The 15820-nt window shown below is 46.8% G+C and overlaps 1 protein-coding gene across 1 annotated transcript in view; it reads left to right on the top strand.

Annotated features, from left to right (window-relative positions):
- The window catches only part of gfra2b (GDNF family receptor alpha 2b), a 485436-nt gene that overhangs the window by 306949 nt on the left and 162667 nt on the right, over window positions 1-15820 (top strand). Inside the window, exon 4 of the mRNA XM_072266823.1 lies at window positions 1050-1395. Within this exon, the coding sequence (XP_072122924.1) occupies window positions 1050-1395 (346 nt within the window). The remainder of the gene's footprint in view (window positions 1-1049; window positions 1396-15820) is intronic.

Below are 15820 nucleotides of genomic sequence, written 5' to 3' on the forward strand. Positions count from 1 at the left end.
AGAGTAGCAGGGGGTGCTTGTGGGGAGGGTGGAAGTGGAGGCTGATAAGGAGCAGAAGCTTTGCCAGACAGCAGAGTGGCCAACTGTCTGCAGCTCAGTGCAGTCGCAGATAAAGATTCAAACAGGTAAGTGCCAACATGTACTGTACCATCGTAGAGTCATAGAGCACTAAGCGCAGAAACAGTTCAAGTTTATTGTCATTCTACTGTACTGATGCACACTACTAAATGAAACAAAGTTCCTCCCAGCTAGGGTGTGCACAGTGCAGTACCTATCACACACACACATACACACACACACACACACACACACACACACACACACACACACATACAAAGTAAGATTATCAGAAGGAAATTAACATATAATGTGTACTTATGATACAAGTTAAAATGTAAACAGTATAACAATATGTGCTCTTCATACATTATGAGACCTGAATGGTGGCAGGTAGTTCAGTGGTCTTACAGTCTGGCGGAAGAAACTGTTTCCCGTCTCAACAGTTGTTATCCTAATGCTATGGTACCTTCTGCCTGATGGTAGGGGTCAAAGAGGCTGTTGGACAGATGGGAGGGGTTATTGATGCTAAGAACCCTGCGTAAACAGTGCTCCTGATAACTGTCTCTGATGGATGGAAGATAGACCCTGATGATCTGCCCAGTAGTCCTCACAATCCTTTGCAGGGACTAGCTGTCAGATGCCTTACAGTTGCTGTATCAGGCGGTGATGCAACTGGTCAGGAAACTCTCGATGGTTCTCCTGTAAAAATTAGAGAGAAAGGGGGGCGGTGCTAAATCGCTTCAATCTGAAGGACAAAGTGGCCTTCAGCCCATCTAGTCTGTGACAACAGTGACAACCTGGCCTTCCACCTAGAACTGGACTTAATGACAACCAAGCCCTTGCTTCTCTCTGTCTGGTTTCCACGTACAAGTGTTTGTAATTCCTAGCAGTACTGTGTCCAAAGCTGGGCTCAGATTTCACAAAGCTTCCTGGATTCTGTTCCCAGTTGCCAAATTCTGACCTTTTTGCCCCCTTTCCCTCTTGTGCAGGAATGGAACCCACCGGGCCACGGGGGAACCCCTGCTTGGACGCAGCCAAGGGCTGCAACCTGAATGACACCTGCAAGAGGTACCGCTCCATCTACATCTCCACCTGTGTCAAGCGCAGCTCGCCCACAGATCTCTGCAGCCGTCGCAGGTGCCACAAGGCCCTGCGGCAGTTCTTCGACCGGGTGCCTGCAGAATACAGCTACCGGCTTCTCTTCTGCCCTTGCAATGACCCAGCGTGCGCCGAGAGGCGCCGGCAGACCATCGTGCCCGCCTGCTCGTATGAGAGCAAAGAAAAGCCCAACTGCCTGGCACTCCATCAGACCTGCAAAACAGACCATGTGTGCAGGTAAGGCCAACGTCATGGGGCACTGATCTGGTAAGACTATCCATGTGTACAGGTAAGGCCAACGTTATCGGGCACTGATCCGGTAAGACTATCCATGTGTGCAGGTAAGGCCAACGTCATGGGACACTGATCCAGTAAGACTATCCATGTGTGCAGGTAAGGCCAACGTCATGGGACACTGATCCGGTAAGACTATCCATGTGTGCAGGTAAGGCCAACGTCATGGGACACTGATCCGGTAAGACTATTCATGTGTGCAGGTAAGGTAAACGTCATGGGGCACCGATCTGGCACCTGGCAGGTGCAGATTCAGATCCACCTCTTTATCAAGTGTGCATCAAAACATACAGTGAAATGTGTCGTTTGTTAACAATCAACACAATACAAGGATGTGGTGGGGGCCGGCCCACAAGTACTGACACACATTCCAGAGTCAACATAGCATGTGCAGTGTTTAATAAAGGGTTCTCAGGTGATGTTATGTCTTAGTTTGGAAAAAATTAGAAGTCGAACTTTTGATCCTAGATTTGACTTTCAGAAAAGGTGGGGTTCTTTTGCCCATTATTATCATTTGACTTGAGTTAATAAAGATGGTCCTTTTCTGATGCTTGGGTATATGGATTTGGTTGGCGGTTTGATGTCTTTTTTTAATGGAATCTTGTATGGCTCATAGCTCCGGGTTTGTGCTCCAAATGGGTGTTTTTTTCCCCCTTGTTTTTAGTTATTAGGGTTTTTTTCTGTTTTGGTTAGTAGGGGTTCTTTTTTTTCTTTCTTTCCTTTTTCCATATAAAAAAAAGCTTTAATACTTTGTTTTTTGATTATTATTGATATACTGTTCAGCGTGGTTGATAGTTTAACTCTTATTCTACAGATGGATATGTTGTCTTGATTATTTTGATGTATTTTTTTCTGCTGTTGATTTTCAATAATAATTAATAAAAAGATTTAAAAAGAAACATAAGCAAAAACAAAAAAGCAAGACCCTTTCCCACTCGCAGCGATAGGCTTCCAACTCCAGGCCAGGCCACCTCTAGTCCCTGGATTGGACACGCAGGCTTCTAGACATTAGGCCTCCTGATTCCAGACTCATTGACTTGAACCCCGACTGGCACGGATCTCTGATCCCAGGATTCGCCGACCTATAGGGGGCATCCTGTCCTCGTCCATGAGGTGCGCCAAACTTGGTCATTGGTCACAGGGATCGCTGGTCTTTGTCTTAGCACCTGCTGTCCTGAAATCTGTCCATGAGGAATTCTGGCCTTCTACCATGGTATACTTTGATCTGGAATCTGTCTCCTGCCCCTGACTCTTCCTTTACTGATCTCTAACTCGCCCTCACCTCTGTCCCTTCCCCTAACTCTCTACGCTGCCCCCAACACCATCCCTACAAACCTAAAGGAGAACTAGGTCTGAGCAAGGACCTTCAGAAATGGCAGCTTCTCAGCATCTTGACTGGAAGAGGGACAGTGCATTGCCTCAGCTTTCCTGAGGGTGCAGAGCTACAGGTGGTGAAACAGAATGTTGGGATTGTGGAGCATCGGGTAGGAGCCATGCAGAGAGAATCAAGTTCTGCCCCATGACCTTTCACCGGTACGTCTGACTCAGCTCAGACATCAGCTCTCTGCCCTTCTCCAGAGTTGCTCAGTATTTCAAAGTTCAAAGTAAATTTATTATCAAAGTACACATGTGTCACCATATACAACCCAGAGATTCATTTTCTTGCCGGCATACTCAATAAATCCATTATAGAATAATAACCATAATAGAATAAATGAAAGACCACACCAACGTGGGTGTTCCACCAGTGTGTAAAAGGCAACAAACTGCAAATACAAAAAGAAATAAATAAGCAATAAATATCAAAAACATGAGATGAAGAGTCCTTGAAAGTGAATCCATGGGTTGTGGGACCAGTTCAGTGATGGGGCAAGTGAAGTTGTCCCCACTGGTTGAAGGGTAATAACTGTTCCTGAACCTGGCAGTGTGGGTTCTGAGGCCCCTGTACCTTCTTCCTGATGGCAGCAGTGAGAAGAGAGCATGGTCTCGGTGGTGGGGGTTCCTGATGATGGATGATGCTTTCCTGCGACATTTCATGTAGATGTTCTCAATGAAGGGGAGGGCTTTATCTGTGGTGGACCGGGTCATATCCACTACTTTTTGTAGGATTTTCTGTTCAACGGCATTGATGTTTCCATACCAGGTTGTGAGACAGAACCTCAAGGGTCAGGGGAATAGATTTAGGACGGAGATGAGGAAGAACTGTTTTTCCCAGAGTGGTGAATCTGTGGAATTCTCTGCCCAATGAAGCAATGAAGGCTGCAAGTGTAAGTATAGTTAAGACAAGGTTGGATAGATTTTTGCATAGTAGGGGAATTGAGGGTTACGGGGAAAAGACAGGTAGGTGGAGATGAGTCCATGGCCAGATCAGCCATGATCTTATTGAATGGTGGAGCAGGTTCAACAGGCCAGATGGCCGATTCCTTCTCCTACTTCTTATGTTCTTATGCAGCCAGTCAATATAATCCCTGTACAAGTACGTTCGTCTGGGCCATACCCTTCCCAGTCTGCAAGGTACTGGACCTTACCACATGCCCGGCGAGATGCCAGGAGGTGCCGCATCGTATAGACAAGGGAACCATCTACCAGGCGGGGAGGTGGGGTGACTGGGGCCAGGGAGAGGTAGTAACCAGCTTGAGCTGGGAAACGTGGAATGTTGGGTGGATCTTCAGTGATGCTGGTAGATGCAATCAATACCACCTTGTTGACAGCCTTTTCCATTATAAATGGTCCCACGTAGTGCGGTGCCACTTTCTGGCTCTCCACTTTCAGGGGAAGATCCCTTGATGCTAACCAGACCTCCTCTCCTGGCTTGAATGACCTTACATGTCAGTGGGGCCGATCAGCCTGCCGGGAATGTTGTTTCTGGGTGCGCAGCAGAGAAGCCCTGGCTCGTATCCCGGTGCGCTCGTAGCCCTGGATCAGCTGTTCAGCAGCAGGAATTCCACGTCGATCTGCTGATCAGGGAAGAGCAGGGGCTGGAATCCCTTCTAGCATTCAAAGGGAGACATACCGGTGGAGGACGATTGGAGGTTATTGTGGGCATCGCTGTGGGGTTGGAAGAGGCAAGACGCGCAGGGTTGTCTCCAAATCCTGGTTCACTCTCAGTCTGGCCATTAGATTGGTGATGAAACCCAGATGAGAGGCTGACCGTGGCTCCTACAAGAGAGCAGAAAACCTTCCAAAAGCAGAAAGTGAACGGTGGTCCACGATCAGACACTCTGTCTTGAGGAAAGCGATGGAGACTGAACACATGTTGAACCATGAGTGTGGCAGTCTCACGAGCCGATGGGAGCTTGGGGAGGGCAATAAAGTGGGCAGCCTTGGAAAATTGATCCACAACGACCAAGATGGTGGTGTTTCCATTGGACAGGGGCAGACCAGTGATGAAATCTACTGAGAGGTCGGGCACAGGCAGTGGACATAACAGACCCGCAGGACGCTGGCATGATGTCTTGTTCCGAGCACAGGTGGGACAGGCAGATACAAAGTCGTGGACATCCGGGGACATAGATGGCTACCAAAATTGTCTCTTTATAAACTCCTGAGTCCGTTGAATTCCCAGATGTCCAGCCAGATGGGAGGAGTGACCCCATTCCAACACTTTGGAAGGCACCGCAGTCAGGACAAACAGCTGGTTAGGAGGTCCGCCATCCAAGCCTGGATCTGATTGTTGGGCGGGCCTCACCTCTGCCTCTATTCCCCAGATCACTGGAGCAGTGATACATGAGCGAGGAAGAATGGGCTCTGAATCGTCATTGTCCTCAAATCCGTCGAACTGCCAGGAAAGAGTGTCGGCCTTTTGTATTCTTGCTGCCAGGACGATAAGTGAGGATGAAGTTGAACTGTGTGAAGAAGAGAGCCTACCGGGCTTGATGAGAGTTGAGTCTCTTAGCATCCTGAATTTAGGAGAGGTTCTTGTGATCTGTCCAGACCAAGAATGGATGTTCTGCCCCCTCCAGCCAGTGTCCCCATTCCTCCAGGGCCTCCTTGACAGCCAGAAGCTCCCGGTTCCCAAAATCATAATTCCTCTGGGCCGGAGTCAAGCAACGGGAAAGAAAGGCACAAGGGTGCACCCGGCTATCCGCAGATGAGTGCTGAGAGAGAACAGCTCCAATGCCGACATCAGATGAATCCACCTCGACAATGAATGGCTGATATGGGTCTGGGTGTTGCAGCAGCGGGGCAGCGGTGAAATGTCACTTTAGCTCTGAAAATGCTTGGTCAGCATCGTCCGTCCAATGGAATCCTGCCGAGGTCTTCTTGGTTAGTACATTTCGGATGAAGTGGCGATAAAAGTTCGCAAACTCCATGAAGCACCGTACCTGTTTGACTTGAAGGTTTGGGCCACTCTGCAACTGCCTGAACTTTACTAGGGTCCATTTGAACACTGGATGGGGTAAGTATATAGCCCAAAAACAACACCTGGTCTTTATGGAATACACATTTTTCAGGCTTGGCGTACAGGTTATTTTCAAGAAGCCGTCTGAGTACTCTCCGGAAATGCTGGACATGCTCTTGATGAGAGTGGGAATAGATAAGGATGTCATCTAAATACACAGACACAAACTAGTTCAACATGTCCCCGAACACATCGTTAACCAAGGCCTGGAGTACAGTGGGGTGTTGGCCAGTCCAAAAGGCATCACCAGGTATTCATAGTGGCCATTAGAGGTGTTGAAAGTAGTTTTCCACTCATCCCCTTCCCTTATGCGAATCAGATTGTAAGCATTGCGCAGATCAATTTTGAAAAATATGGTTGCTCCCTGGAGATGTTCAAATGCAGACACCAGCAAGGGAAGAAGGTAAGTTGTTGTTCAGGGGTTGATAATCAATGCAGGGTTGGAGCTTGGCATCTTTCTTGCTGACAAAATAGAAGCCCGCTCCTGCCGGCAAGGTTGATGGAAGGATAAACCCCATGCTCAATGCCTCCATGATGGCTACCGTTTCAGGCCGAGAGAGGGAAAAGAGCTGGTCCTGGGGAGGACTCGTGCCAGGTAGGAGATCCATGGCACAGTCGTATCGCTGGTGTAGGGGCAGGGTGGTGGCCTTTCTTTTACTGAAAACCTCAAGGAGATCTGCATATTCAAGCGGAATCCCAGACAGGTCCACATCCATAGCTGACACAGGAGGGGATTCATAGAATGGAGCTTGAGCTGGACCCAGACAGGTAGACAGGCATGCTAGTACCCACTCTTGGAGTACCTTCAGAGACCAATCGATCAATGGGTTATGTCGGGATAACCAGGGGAAACCAAGTACCAGTGGTAGTTCAGGTGAATTAACCAGACGGAAAGATATTTCTTCATGATGGTTGCCTTCGAGCACCAGTTGGAGGGGTTGGGTGGAAAGGTGGATCTGGCCGGTTCCCAGAGGTCAACCATCCAGCGCCTTGACGTTGATCTTTTCTCTTAATCCCTGAGTTATATCTCCCCATCTTTGAGCGAGAGACATGTCCAGAAGATTCCCGGCTGCACCAGAGTCGATAAATGCCTTGAGTTCATGGGTCTGAGATCTCCACAACAAGGAAGCTGCGAGCATTACAGAATTAGGGGAAGCTGACTGAAGAGAGAACCGGCCCATCAGGATTCCCCTCCCTGCTGACGGGTATTCTCTTTCACTGGACGCTTTGAGGTGTCCTGGATCACTACAATAGAGGCAGGAACCTGTTCTCTGGCGCCGCTCTCGTTCCTCCCGAGACAGGAGCATGCACCCCACTTGCACAGGCTCCCCCGTGGTCTGGGTGCTGGATGGTGAGGGAGGGGGAGACGGCGAGGAAAGACAATGATCAGGCGGCGCAGAGGAAGTTTAAAATATTCTTTCCCTGTGCCACTCAGTCACCTGGTCGTCAACCCAAATAGCCAGATTTATCAAGTCATCCAGACTATCCTACTCATCCCAGACAGTGATCTCATGCCGGACCCCTGCATTCAGTCCACGCTGGAAGGCAGTGATGAGAGATCTCAGTGGGCAACTTCCTGACCCCGTACTGGAAGATCAAAAACCCTCCTTAACTCCGCCACGAATTGTCGGACTGACTGGGCTGTGGGGTATCCTTGGTACCGTAGAGTGTTGAACAGGCTGAGTGGAGGTCCGTCAGGAAGATTGACCATGTACACCAATTTTTGCGCATCATCACCGAAACGACCAGTCTGGGCTTGGAATGTCAGCTCGCATTGGGTAATAAAATTCCTGCAGCCACCGGGATCACCAGAATATCTGCCTGGTGGTGGAATACTCGGTTCCTGTACGGACATGGGAGTCGGCTCTGGTCCGGGCACCAGAGCAGGAGCATTATACTTTATACTTTATACTTTATTGTCGCCAATCAATTGATACTAGAACGTACAATCATCACAGCGATATTTGATTCTGCGCTTCCCACTCCCTGGATTACAAATCCATAGTAAATATTAAAAATTTAAATTATAAATCATAAATAGAAAATAGAAAAAATGGAAAGTAAGGTAGTGCAAAAAAACCGAGAGGCAGGTCCAGATATTCGGAGGGTACGGCCCAGATCCGGATCAGGATCCGTTCAGCAGTCTTACCACAGTTGGAAAGAAGCTGTTCCCAAATCTGGCCATGTGAGTCTTCAAGCTCCTGAGCCTTCCTGAAGAGGGACAAAAAGTGTGTTGGCTGGGTGGGTCGAGTCCCTGATTATCCTGGCAGCACTGCTCCGACAGCGTGCAGTGTGAAGTGAGTAGCAGAGATTGTCGGGGCAGCAGAAAATGCTGGGAGTGGGACTAATGTGGCCTGAGGCTGTTGAATTGCATTGGCAAGAACATTAATGGCTGTCAGCTGATGCATGCTGTTCACAATAAATTCGTGGAAGGCAGCCGTGAGTGTGGAAATCGCAGACACCCGTGTCTGATTTTTTGTGGTGAGCTGTTGAACAGTTGCAGCTAGGGACGATACCTGTTCCTCCAAGTGAGACTGGGCCTGTCGGGACGAGATTATCTGCCTCATTGCCTCTGTAATTTCACTGAGAATAGATTCCATTGCCTGTAGCTTGTCTCCTACCTGACCAATGAATCTCACGGCCAAGGTCAGCTGCTCTCTCTCTCTGCTGGGTTCACCTTTGTGTGTTTGAGACTTGCTGCCACCAGGTTCAGATATGGTCCAAGTGCAGAGTGAGAGACACTGAAGTGGGTCGATAGTTCACAAAACTTTAATACGAACAGTGTTAGAGGGAAGAGAAAACAATAAACGCTAGCACGAACAGGGCCATTAACTAAAACTCTCAACTGGAAAATGAAACCTACACTGCGGCTGAAAAGAACAACTAAATATTAAATGAATACCGCTACTGTTCAGAGTCAGTTGACTTGACAGTCCAACTTCTCAGGCAAGGCCGAATGCAAACAGGCAATGAAGCGTTGCTGTGCTATGTCCAAGTCTCAACAAGCACTCCAACGACAAGTATGGAGTTAAATAATATCACAATAAAATAATAATTAGCTGACACGTGCATATTCACAAACGCAATTGCCGTATCTACTGCGCTGTGGAATCCATGGTAGTGACATCGTCCTCCTGTAGTCAGTATCAGCTCCTTGGTCTTGCTGACATTGAGTGACACTTTGTTGTTGTGGCTTCACTCTGCAAAATTTTCAATCCCTCCTCTGTATTAATCCGTCACCACGTTTGACTCGGCCCACAACAGTGGTGGCATCAGCAACCTTGAATATTGCATTGGAAGTGTGCTTAGCTACAAGTGTAAAGCGAGCAGAGCAGGTGGCTGGGCACACAGCCCTGTGGTGCACCTGTGCTGAAGGAGATGTTGCCAGTCGAGCTTTTCTGTTCTTATTTTAGTTTTATCATCGCCCGTGTTAAATGATAGGTGTATCAATGATGCGACTCACCAGTGATGTTGGAGCTACTGCTGTTGAAAGCACACTGGGGGCATCTCTGTGTTGTTCCTGTTACTGACATTTTAATCCACCCTTTTCCACCATAGCTTTCATAAATTCTGTAGTATTTCTTTATTTTCCTTTCATTAGACCATGTAAAATAGGAGCAGAATTAGGCCATTCAGTCAACTGAGTCTGCTCCACCATTTCATTATTGCTGATTTATTATCTCACTTAATCCCATCTTCCTGCCTTCTCCCCATGAAATCTGATGTCCTGACTAATCAAGAACCTGTCAACCTCCATTTCAAATATAACCAATGACTTGTCCTCCACAGCCATCTGTGTCAATGGGTTCCACAGGTTCACCATCCTCTGTCTCAGCAAATTCCTCCTTAGCTGTGTCCTAAATGGACATCCTTCTATTCTGAGGCTGTGCTCTCTGGTCCTAGACTTCGCCACTACAGGGAACATCCTCTGTCTGTCCACTCTATCCAGGCCATTCATTATTGTAAGCTCTAGTGAGTGCAGCCCCAGAGCCTTCAAATGCTCCTCATTTGTTAACCATTTCATTCCTCCTCTGATCCATCTCCAACATCAGCACATCCTTTCTTCGTTAAGGAGTCTGAAACTGCTCACAGTACTCCAAGTGCAACTGTCTACAAGAAAATGAATCTCAAGGTAGTATCTGATGGCTTTTTTATTAGGTACAGTAGTTCTGTACACTTGCTTGTTAATGCATGCATGAGGTCCTTTAACATCTGCAGGATGATGCTGAGGATGTTCTACGAGTCTGTGGTGGCCAGTGCTATCATGTTTGCTGTTGTGTGCTGGGGCAGCAGGCTGAGGGTAGCAGACACCAACAGAATCAACAAACTCACTTGTAAGGTCAGTGATGTTGTGGGGATGGAACTGGACTCTCTGACGGTGGTATCTGAAAAGAGGATGCTGTCCAAGTTGCATGCCATCTCGGACAATATCTCCCATCCACTACATAATGTACTGGTTGAGCACAGGAGTACATTCAGCCAGAGACTCATTCCACCAAGATGCAGCACAGAGCGTCATAGGAAGTCATTCCTGCCTGTGGCCATCAAACTTTACAACTCCTCCCTTGGAGGATCAGACACCCTGAGCCAATAGGCTGGTCCTGGACTTATTTCATAATTTACTGGCATAATTTACATATTACTATTTAACTATTTGTGGTTCTATTACTATTCATTATTTATGGAGCAACTGTAACTAAAACCAATTTCCCCTGGGATCAATAAAGTATGACTATGACTATAAGTATCTAATCTGCCAATCATGTGGCAGCAACTCAATACATAAAGGCATGCAGACATGGTCAATAGGTTCATATTTTGTTTAGACTGAATATCAGAATGGGGAAGGAATGTAACAGTGACCATGAAATGATTGTTGGTGCCAGACCAGGTGGTTTGAGTAAATCAGAAACTGCTGATCTCCTGGGACTTTCATGTACAACAGTCTGTAAAGTTTACAGAGAATGGTGTGAGAAACAATAACATCCTGTGAGTGGCAGTTCTGTGGACAAAAACATCTTGCTAATGAGAGAGGGCAGAAGAGAATGGCCAGACTGACAGGAAGACAACAATAACTCAAATAATCACACATTACAACAGTGCTGTGCAGAAAAGCATCTCTGAATGCACAACACATTGGAAGTTGAAGTGGGTGGGCTACAGCAGCAGAAGACCATGAACATACTTTTATTAGGTACAGTCAGTCAGTCAGTGGGTGCCGTCCTGAATCCGGGGTTGGTGGCTATGCACCTCCATCTTCTTCGATCTTGCGACAGCACCGAGTACAGCCTCTTCTCCAGTTTGTTCCCGCTGGCACCACCCGCCGCCGCCCCTGCCAAACTTGAGCCCGAGGCCGTGTCGGCCTCCAGCCGCGGCCACTTCTTTGAACTCGGCCCTTCCTTAGGCGGAGGCCTTGGGCAGGTCCAGGCACACGGTGCAGCACCCAAGCTCATCATGTCTCTTCTAACTAGGTGCAGAGCACACGATTCATAGACACGTGGTGAGGCCTTAATCTCTTCCACGGAAGATGGCTGTTGGCTCACAAGGAGCTCATCCACCCTTTGTCAGGTCTTGTTTTTTCCAGTCCTGCTGGGTGTCCTCACACCCTCCTCACCAGACTAACTCCGGTGGGGGAGCCGACCGAAGTCGCCGACCACTCGACCACAGCCCCTGGCCAAGCATCGGGCACCTGCCCCTGCTGAATCTCTCCAAGCGTCCGGCGCCCGACCGAAAACCATGGTCGAGCGGCCAGCGACCAAACCGGAAGCTTCAGGTAGGCTTCAATTATTAGGTACACTCAGTACCTAAGAAAGTGGCCACTGAGTTAATAAATACGCTGTTAATAGATTTACTTTGAATTTTGAACTTTGAACCAAAGGTAAGCTTGAGAAGTCCAGCAATGAGCTCACCTTGAGGTGCACAGAGTCAGAGACTTACTGGCCAGGAGCAGATGGCATTCTCCTAATGCTGGAGCATAGGTGCCAACTGAAACTTGTTGCCTGAACCATGTAGGCCTATAGTCATGGGATTGAAGTTCACAAACAAGTTGAAGTTCCAGGGAACACAGTTAATTATAATAAATTATAATTAAATTATAAATTGCAATGTTGCCACATTTCAAGAAGACTAGAATATGAAAGCAAGGATGTAATGCTGAGGCTTTATAAGGCACTGGTGAGGCCTCACTTGGAGTACTGTGAGCAGTTTTCAGCCTCTTACCTAAGAAAGAATGAGTTGACATCGGAACAGGTTCAGAAGAGGTTCATGAGAATGATTCCAAGAATGGTGGTGGAGAGGATGATTCCTATAGTGGGTAAGATGGAGCGGTCACGTTGTTCGGATGAAAGACGAACGTCTGCTGAAACAAATCTTCTACTCCCAGCTTAAAGAAGGCAAACGTAAAAGAGGTGGAGAACAGAAGAGATGCAAAGACGTCTTAAAAGCTAACGTGAAGAAATGTAACATCAACATCAACAATTGGGAAACCAATGCCAAGGACAGGAAACTCTGGCAAGCCATCATCAGAGAAGGAACAGCAACTTTCGAAACCAACAGATGTGCAGAATTAGAAGAAAAGAGAAGAAACTGGAAAGAGAGGCAGCAACAACCAAAGCCTGATCTGCCCTCTGGAACTACCTGTCCTGAATATGGAAGAACTTTCAAAGCCAAGGTTGGACTCATAAGCCACTTGAGAACCCATAAGTAGATCAACAGAACGTAGACCATCATCCTCAACCCCGAGGGATAGCCACAACAAAGTCTCGGGCCAGAGGGCACAGCCTCAGAATGGAGAGAGATGCCCATTTAGAATGAGATGAGGTGGAATTTTTTTAGCCAGCAGGTGGCGATCTGTGGAATTCACAGCCACCGTCCACTCTGGAGACCAAGACATGGAGTATATTTAGGGCAGAGGTTGATAGGTTCTTCAGTAGTCAGGATGTGAAAGGTTATCAGAAGGAAGGCAATAGGGTTGAGAGGGGAAATGGATCAGTTATGATGAAATGGCAGAGCCAATTCGTTGGGCCGAATGCTCCAATTCTGATTGTATATTTTATGGTCTTCATGGTCTATTACCCAAGTTTCTGGTTAATATCTGATGAGACCCCCTAGTGACCAGCAGCCAAGTGTGCACAAAATCAGCCTCCATCATCAATCCCAACCATCCAGGTCAAGCTTTCCTTTCACTGCTGCTATCAAGTCTGACACCTCCAGTTTCAGGAACAAGCATCACCCCTCAACCATTAGGCTGTCAGAGGGGATAACTTCATTCACCCCAACACACAACTGATTCCACAACCTATGGACTCACTTTCAAAGACTCAACTTATGTTCCTGATATTTATTGATTATTTATTTACTTTCGTATTTTCAGAGTTCTTTGTCTTTTGCATGTTGGTTGTTTGTCCATCTCTATTGTGTGCATTTTCCCACTGCTGATAGCACAGGACAGTTAACGCCTTAGTGTACGTGTATTTTTTAACTCTTGATCTTATTGTGTTTCTTTCTATTTACTGTGATTGCCCACAAGAAAGTTAATCTGAAGGTTGCATATGGTAAAATATATATATATACACACACACATTGATAATAAATTTACTTTGAACTTTGAACTTTGGACAAGCAGTAACAGGCACCAGAAGCAATTACTCTCAATTTCCTCGGTCAGTTACCATGCCCATCCTAGGCACGAATTTCCATCTTGACTAATCCTGGGTCTGTACTGTACTCGTACCTCAGAAGTAGAAACATAGAAAACCTACAGCACAAATCAGGCCCTTCAGCCCATGATGCTGTGCTGAACATGCACTTACTTTGGAAATTACCTAGGGTTACCCAAAGCCCTCTATTTTTCTGAGCTCTGTGTACCTATCCAGGATCTCTTAAAAGATCCTGGATAGGTACACAGCCCTGGGAAAAAGCCTCTGACTATCCACATGATCACTGCCTCTCATCATCTTATACACATCTATCAGGTAACCTCTCATCCGCCCCCGCTCCAAGGAGAAAAGGCACAACCTATTCTCATAAGGCATGCTCCCCAATCCAGGCAACATCCTTGTAAATCTCCTCTGCACCCTTTCTATAGTTTTCACATCCTTCCTGTAGTGAGGTGACCAGAACTGAACACAGTACTCCAAGTGGGGTCTGACCAGGGTCTTATATAGCTGTTACATTACCTCTCGGCTCTTGAACTCAATCCCACGATTGATGAAGGCCAACACACCATATGACTGCTTAACCACACAGTCAACCAGTGCAGCAGCTTTGAGCGTCCTATGGACGCGGACCCCAAGATCCCTTTGATCCTCCACACTGCCAAGAGTCTTACCATTAATGCTATATTCTGCCATCATATTTGACCTACCAAAATGAACCACCTCACAGTTATCTGGGTTGAACGCCATCTGCCACTTCTCAGCCCAGTTTTGCATCCTATCGATGTCCCGCTGTAACCTCTGGGAGCCTTCCACACTATCCACAACATCCCCAACCTTTGTGTCATCAGCAAATTTACTAACCCATCCCTCCACTTCCTCATCCAGGTCATTTATAAAATTCACGAGGAGAAGGGGTCCCAGAACAGATATCTGAGGCACACCACTGGTGACCGACCTCCATGCAAAATATGACCCATCTACAACCACTCTTTGCCTTCTGTGGGCAAGCCAGTTCTGGATCTACAAAGTACAGTCCCCTTGGATCCCATACCTCCTTACATTCTCAATAAGCCTTACATGGGGCACCTTATCAAATGCCTTGCTGAAATCCATATACACTACATCTACTGCTCTACCTTCATCAATGTGTTTAGTCACATCCTCAAAAACTTCTATCAGGCTCGTAAGGCATGCCCTGGCTTTGACAAAGCCATGCTGACTATCCCTAATCATGTTATGCATCTCCAAATGTTCATAAATCCTGCTTCTCAGGATCTTTTCCATCAACTTACCAACAACTGAAATAAGACGCACTGGTCTATAATTTCCTGGGCTATCTCTAATCTCTTTCTTGAATAAAGGAACAACATCTGCAACTGCCAATCCTCCAGAAACTCTCCCATCCCTATTGATGATGCAAAGATCATTGCCCAGTGGCTCAGCAATCTCCTCCATCGCCTCCAAAAGTAGCCTGGGGTACATCTCGTCCGGTCCCAGAGACTTATCCAACTTGCTGCTTTCCAAAAGCTTCAGCACATCCTCTTTCTTAATGTCTATATTCTCAAGCTTTTTAGTCCACTGTAAGTCATCCCTATAATCGCCAAGATCCTGTTCTATAGTGAATACTCAAGCAAAGTATTTGTTAAGTACCTCTGCTGTCTCCTCCGGTTCCATACACACTCTTCCACTGTCACACTTGATTGCTCCTATTCTCTCCCGTCTTATCCTCTTGCTCTTCACATACTTGTCGAATGCCTTGAGGTTTTCCTTAATTCTGCTCACCAAGGCCTTCTCATCACCCCTTCTGGTTCTCCTAATTTCATTCTTAAACTCCTTCCCGCTAGCCTCATAATCTTCTTGATGTCTATCATTACCTAGTTTTTTGAACCTTTCATAAGTTTTTCTTTTCTTCTTGACTAGATTTTCAACAGCCTTTGTACGCCACGGTTCCTGTGCCCTACCATCCTTTCCCTGTCTCATTGGAACGTACCTATGCAGTACGACATGCAAATATCGCCTGAACATTTGCCACATTTCTGCCATATATTTCCCTGAGAACATCTGTTCTCAATTTATGCTTCCAAGTTCCTGCCTTATAGCTTCATATTTCTCCTTACTCCAATTAAACGCTTTCCTAACTTGTCTGTTCCCATCTCTCTCCAATGCTATAGTAAAGGAAATAGAATTGTGATCACTATCTACAAAATGCTCTCCCACTGAGAGAACTGACACCTGACCAGGTTCATTTCCCAATACCAGATCAAGTACAGCCTCTCCTCTTGTAGGCTTATCTACATATTGTATCAGG

The sequence above is a fragment of the Mobula birostris genome, chromosome 8 (genome assembly GCF_030028105.1).
Source record: "Mobula birostris isolate sMobBir1 chromosome 8, sMobBir1.hap1, whole genome shotgun sequence".
In the NCBI taxonomy this organism is placed as follows: Eukaryota; Metazoa; Chordata; class Chondrichthyes; order Myliobatiformes; family Myliobatidae; genus Mobula; species Mobula birostris.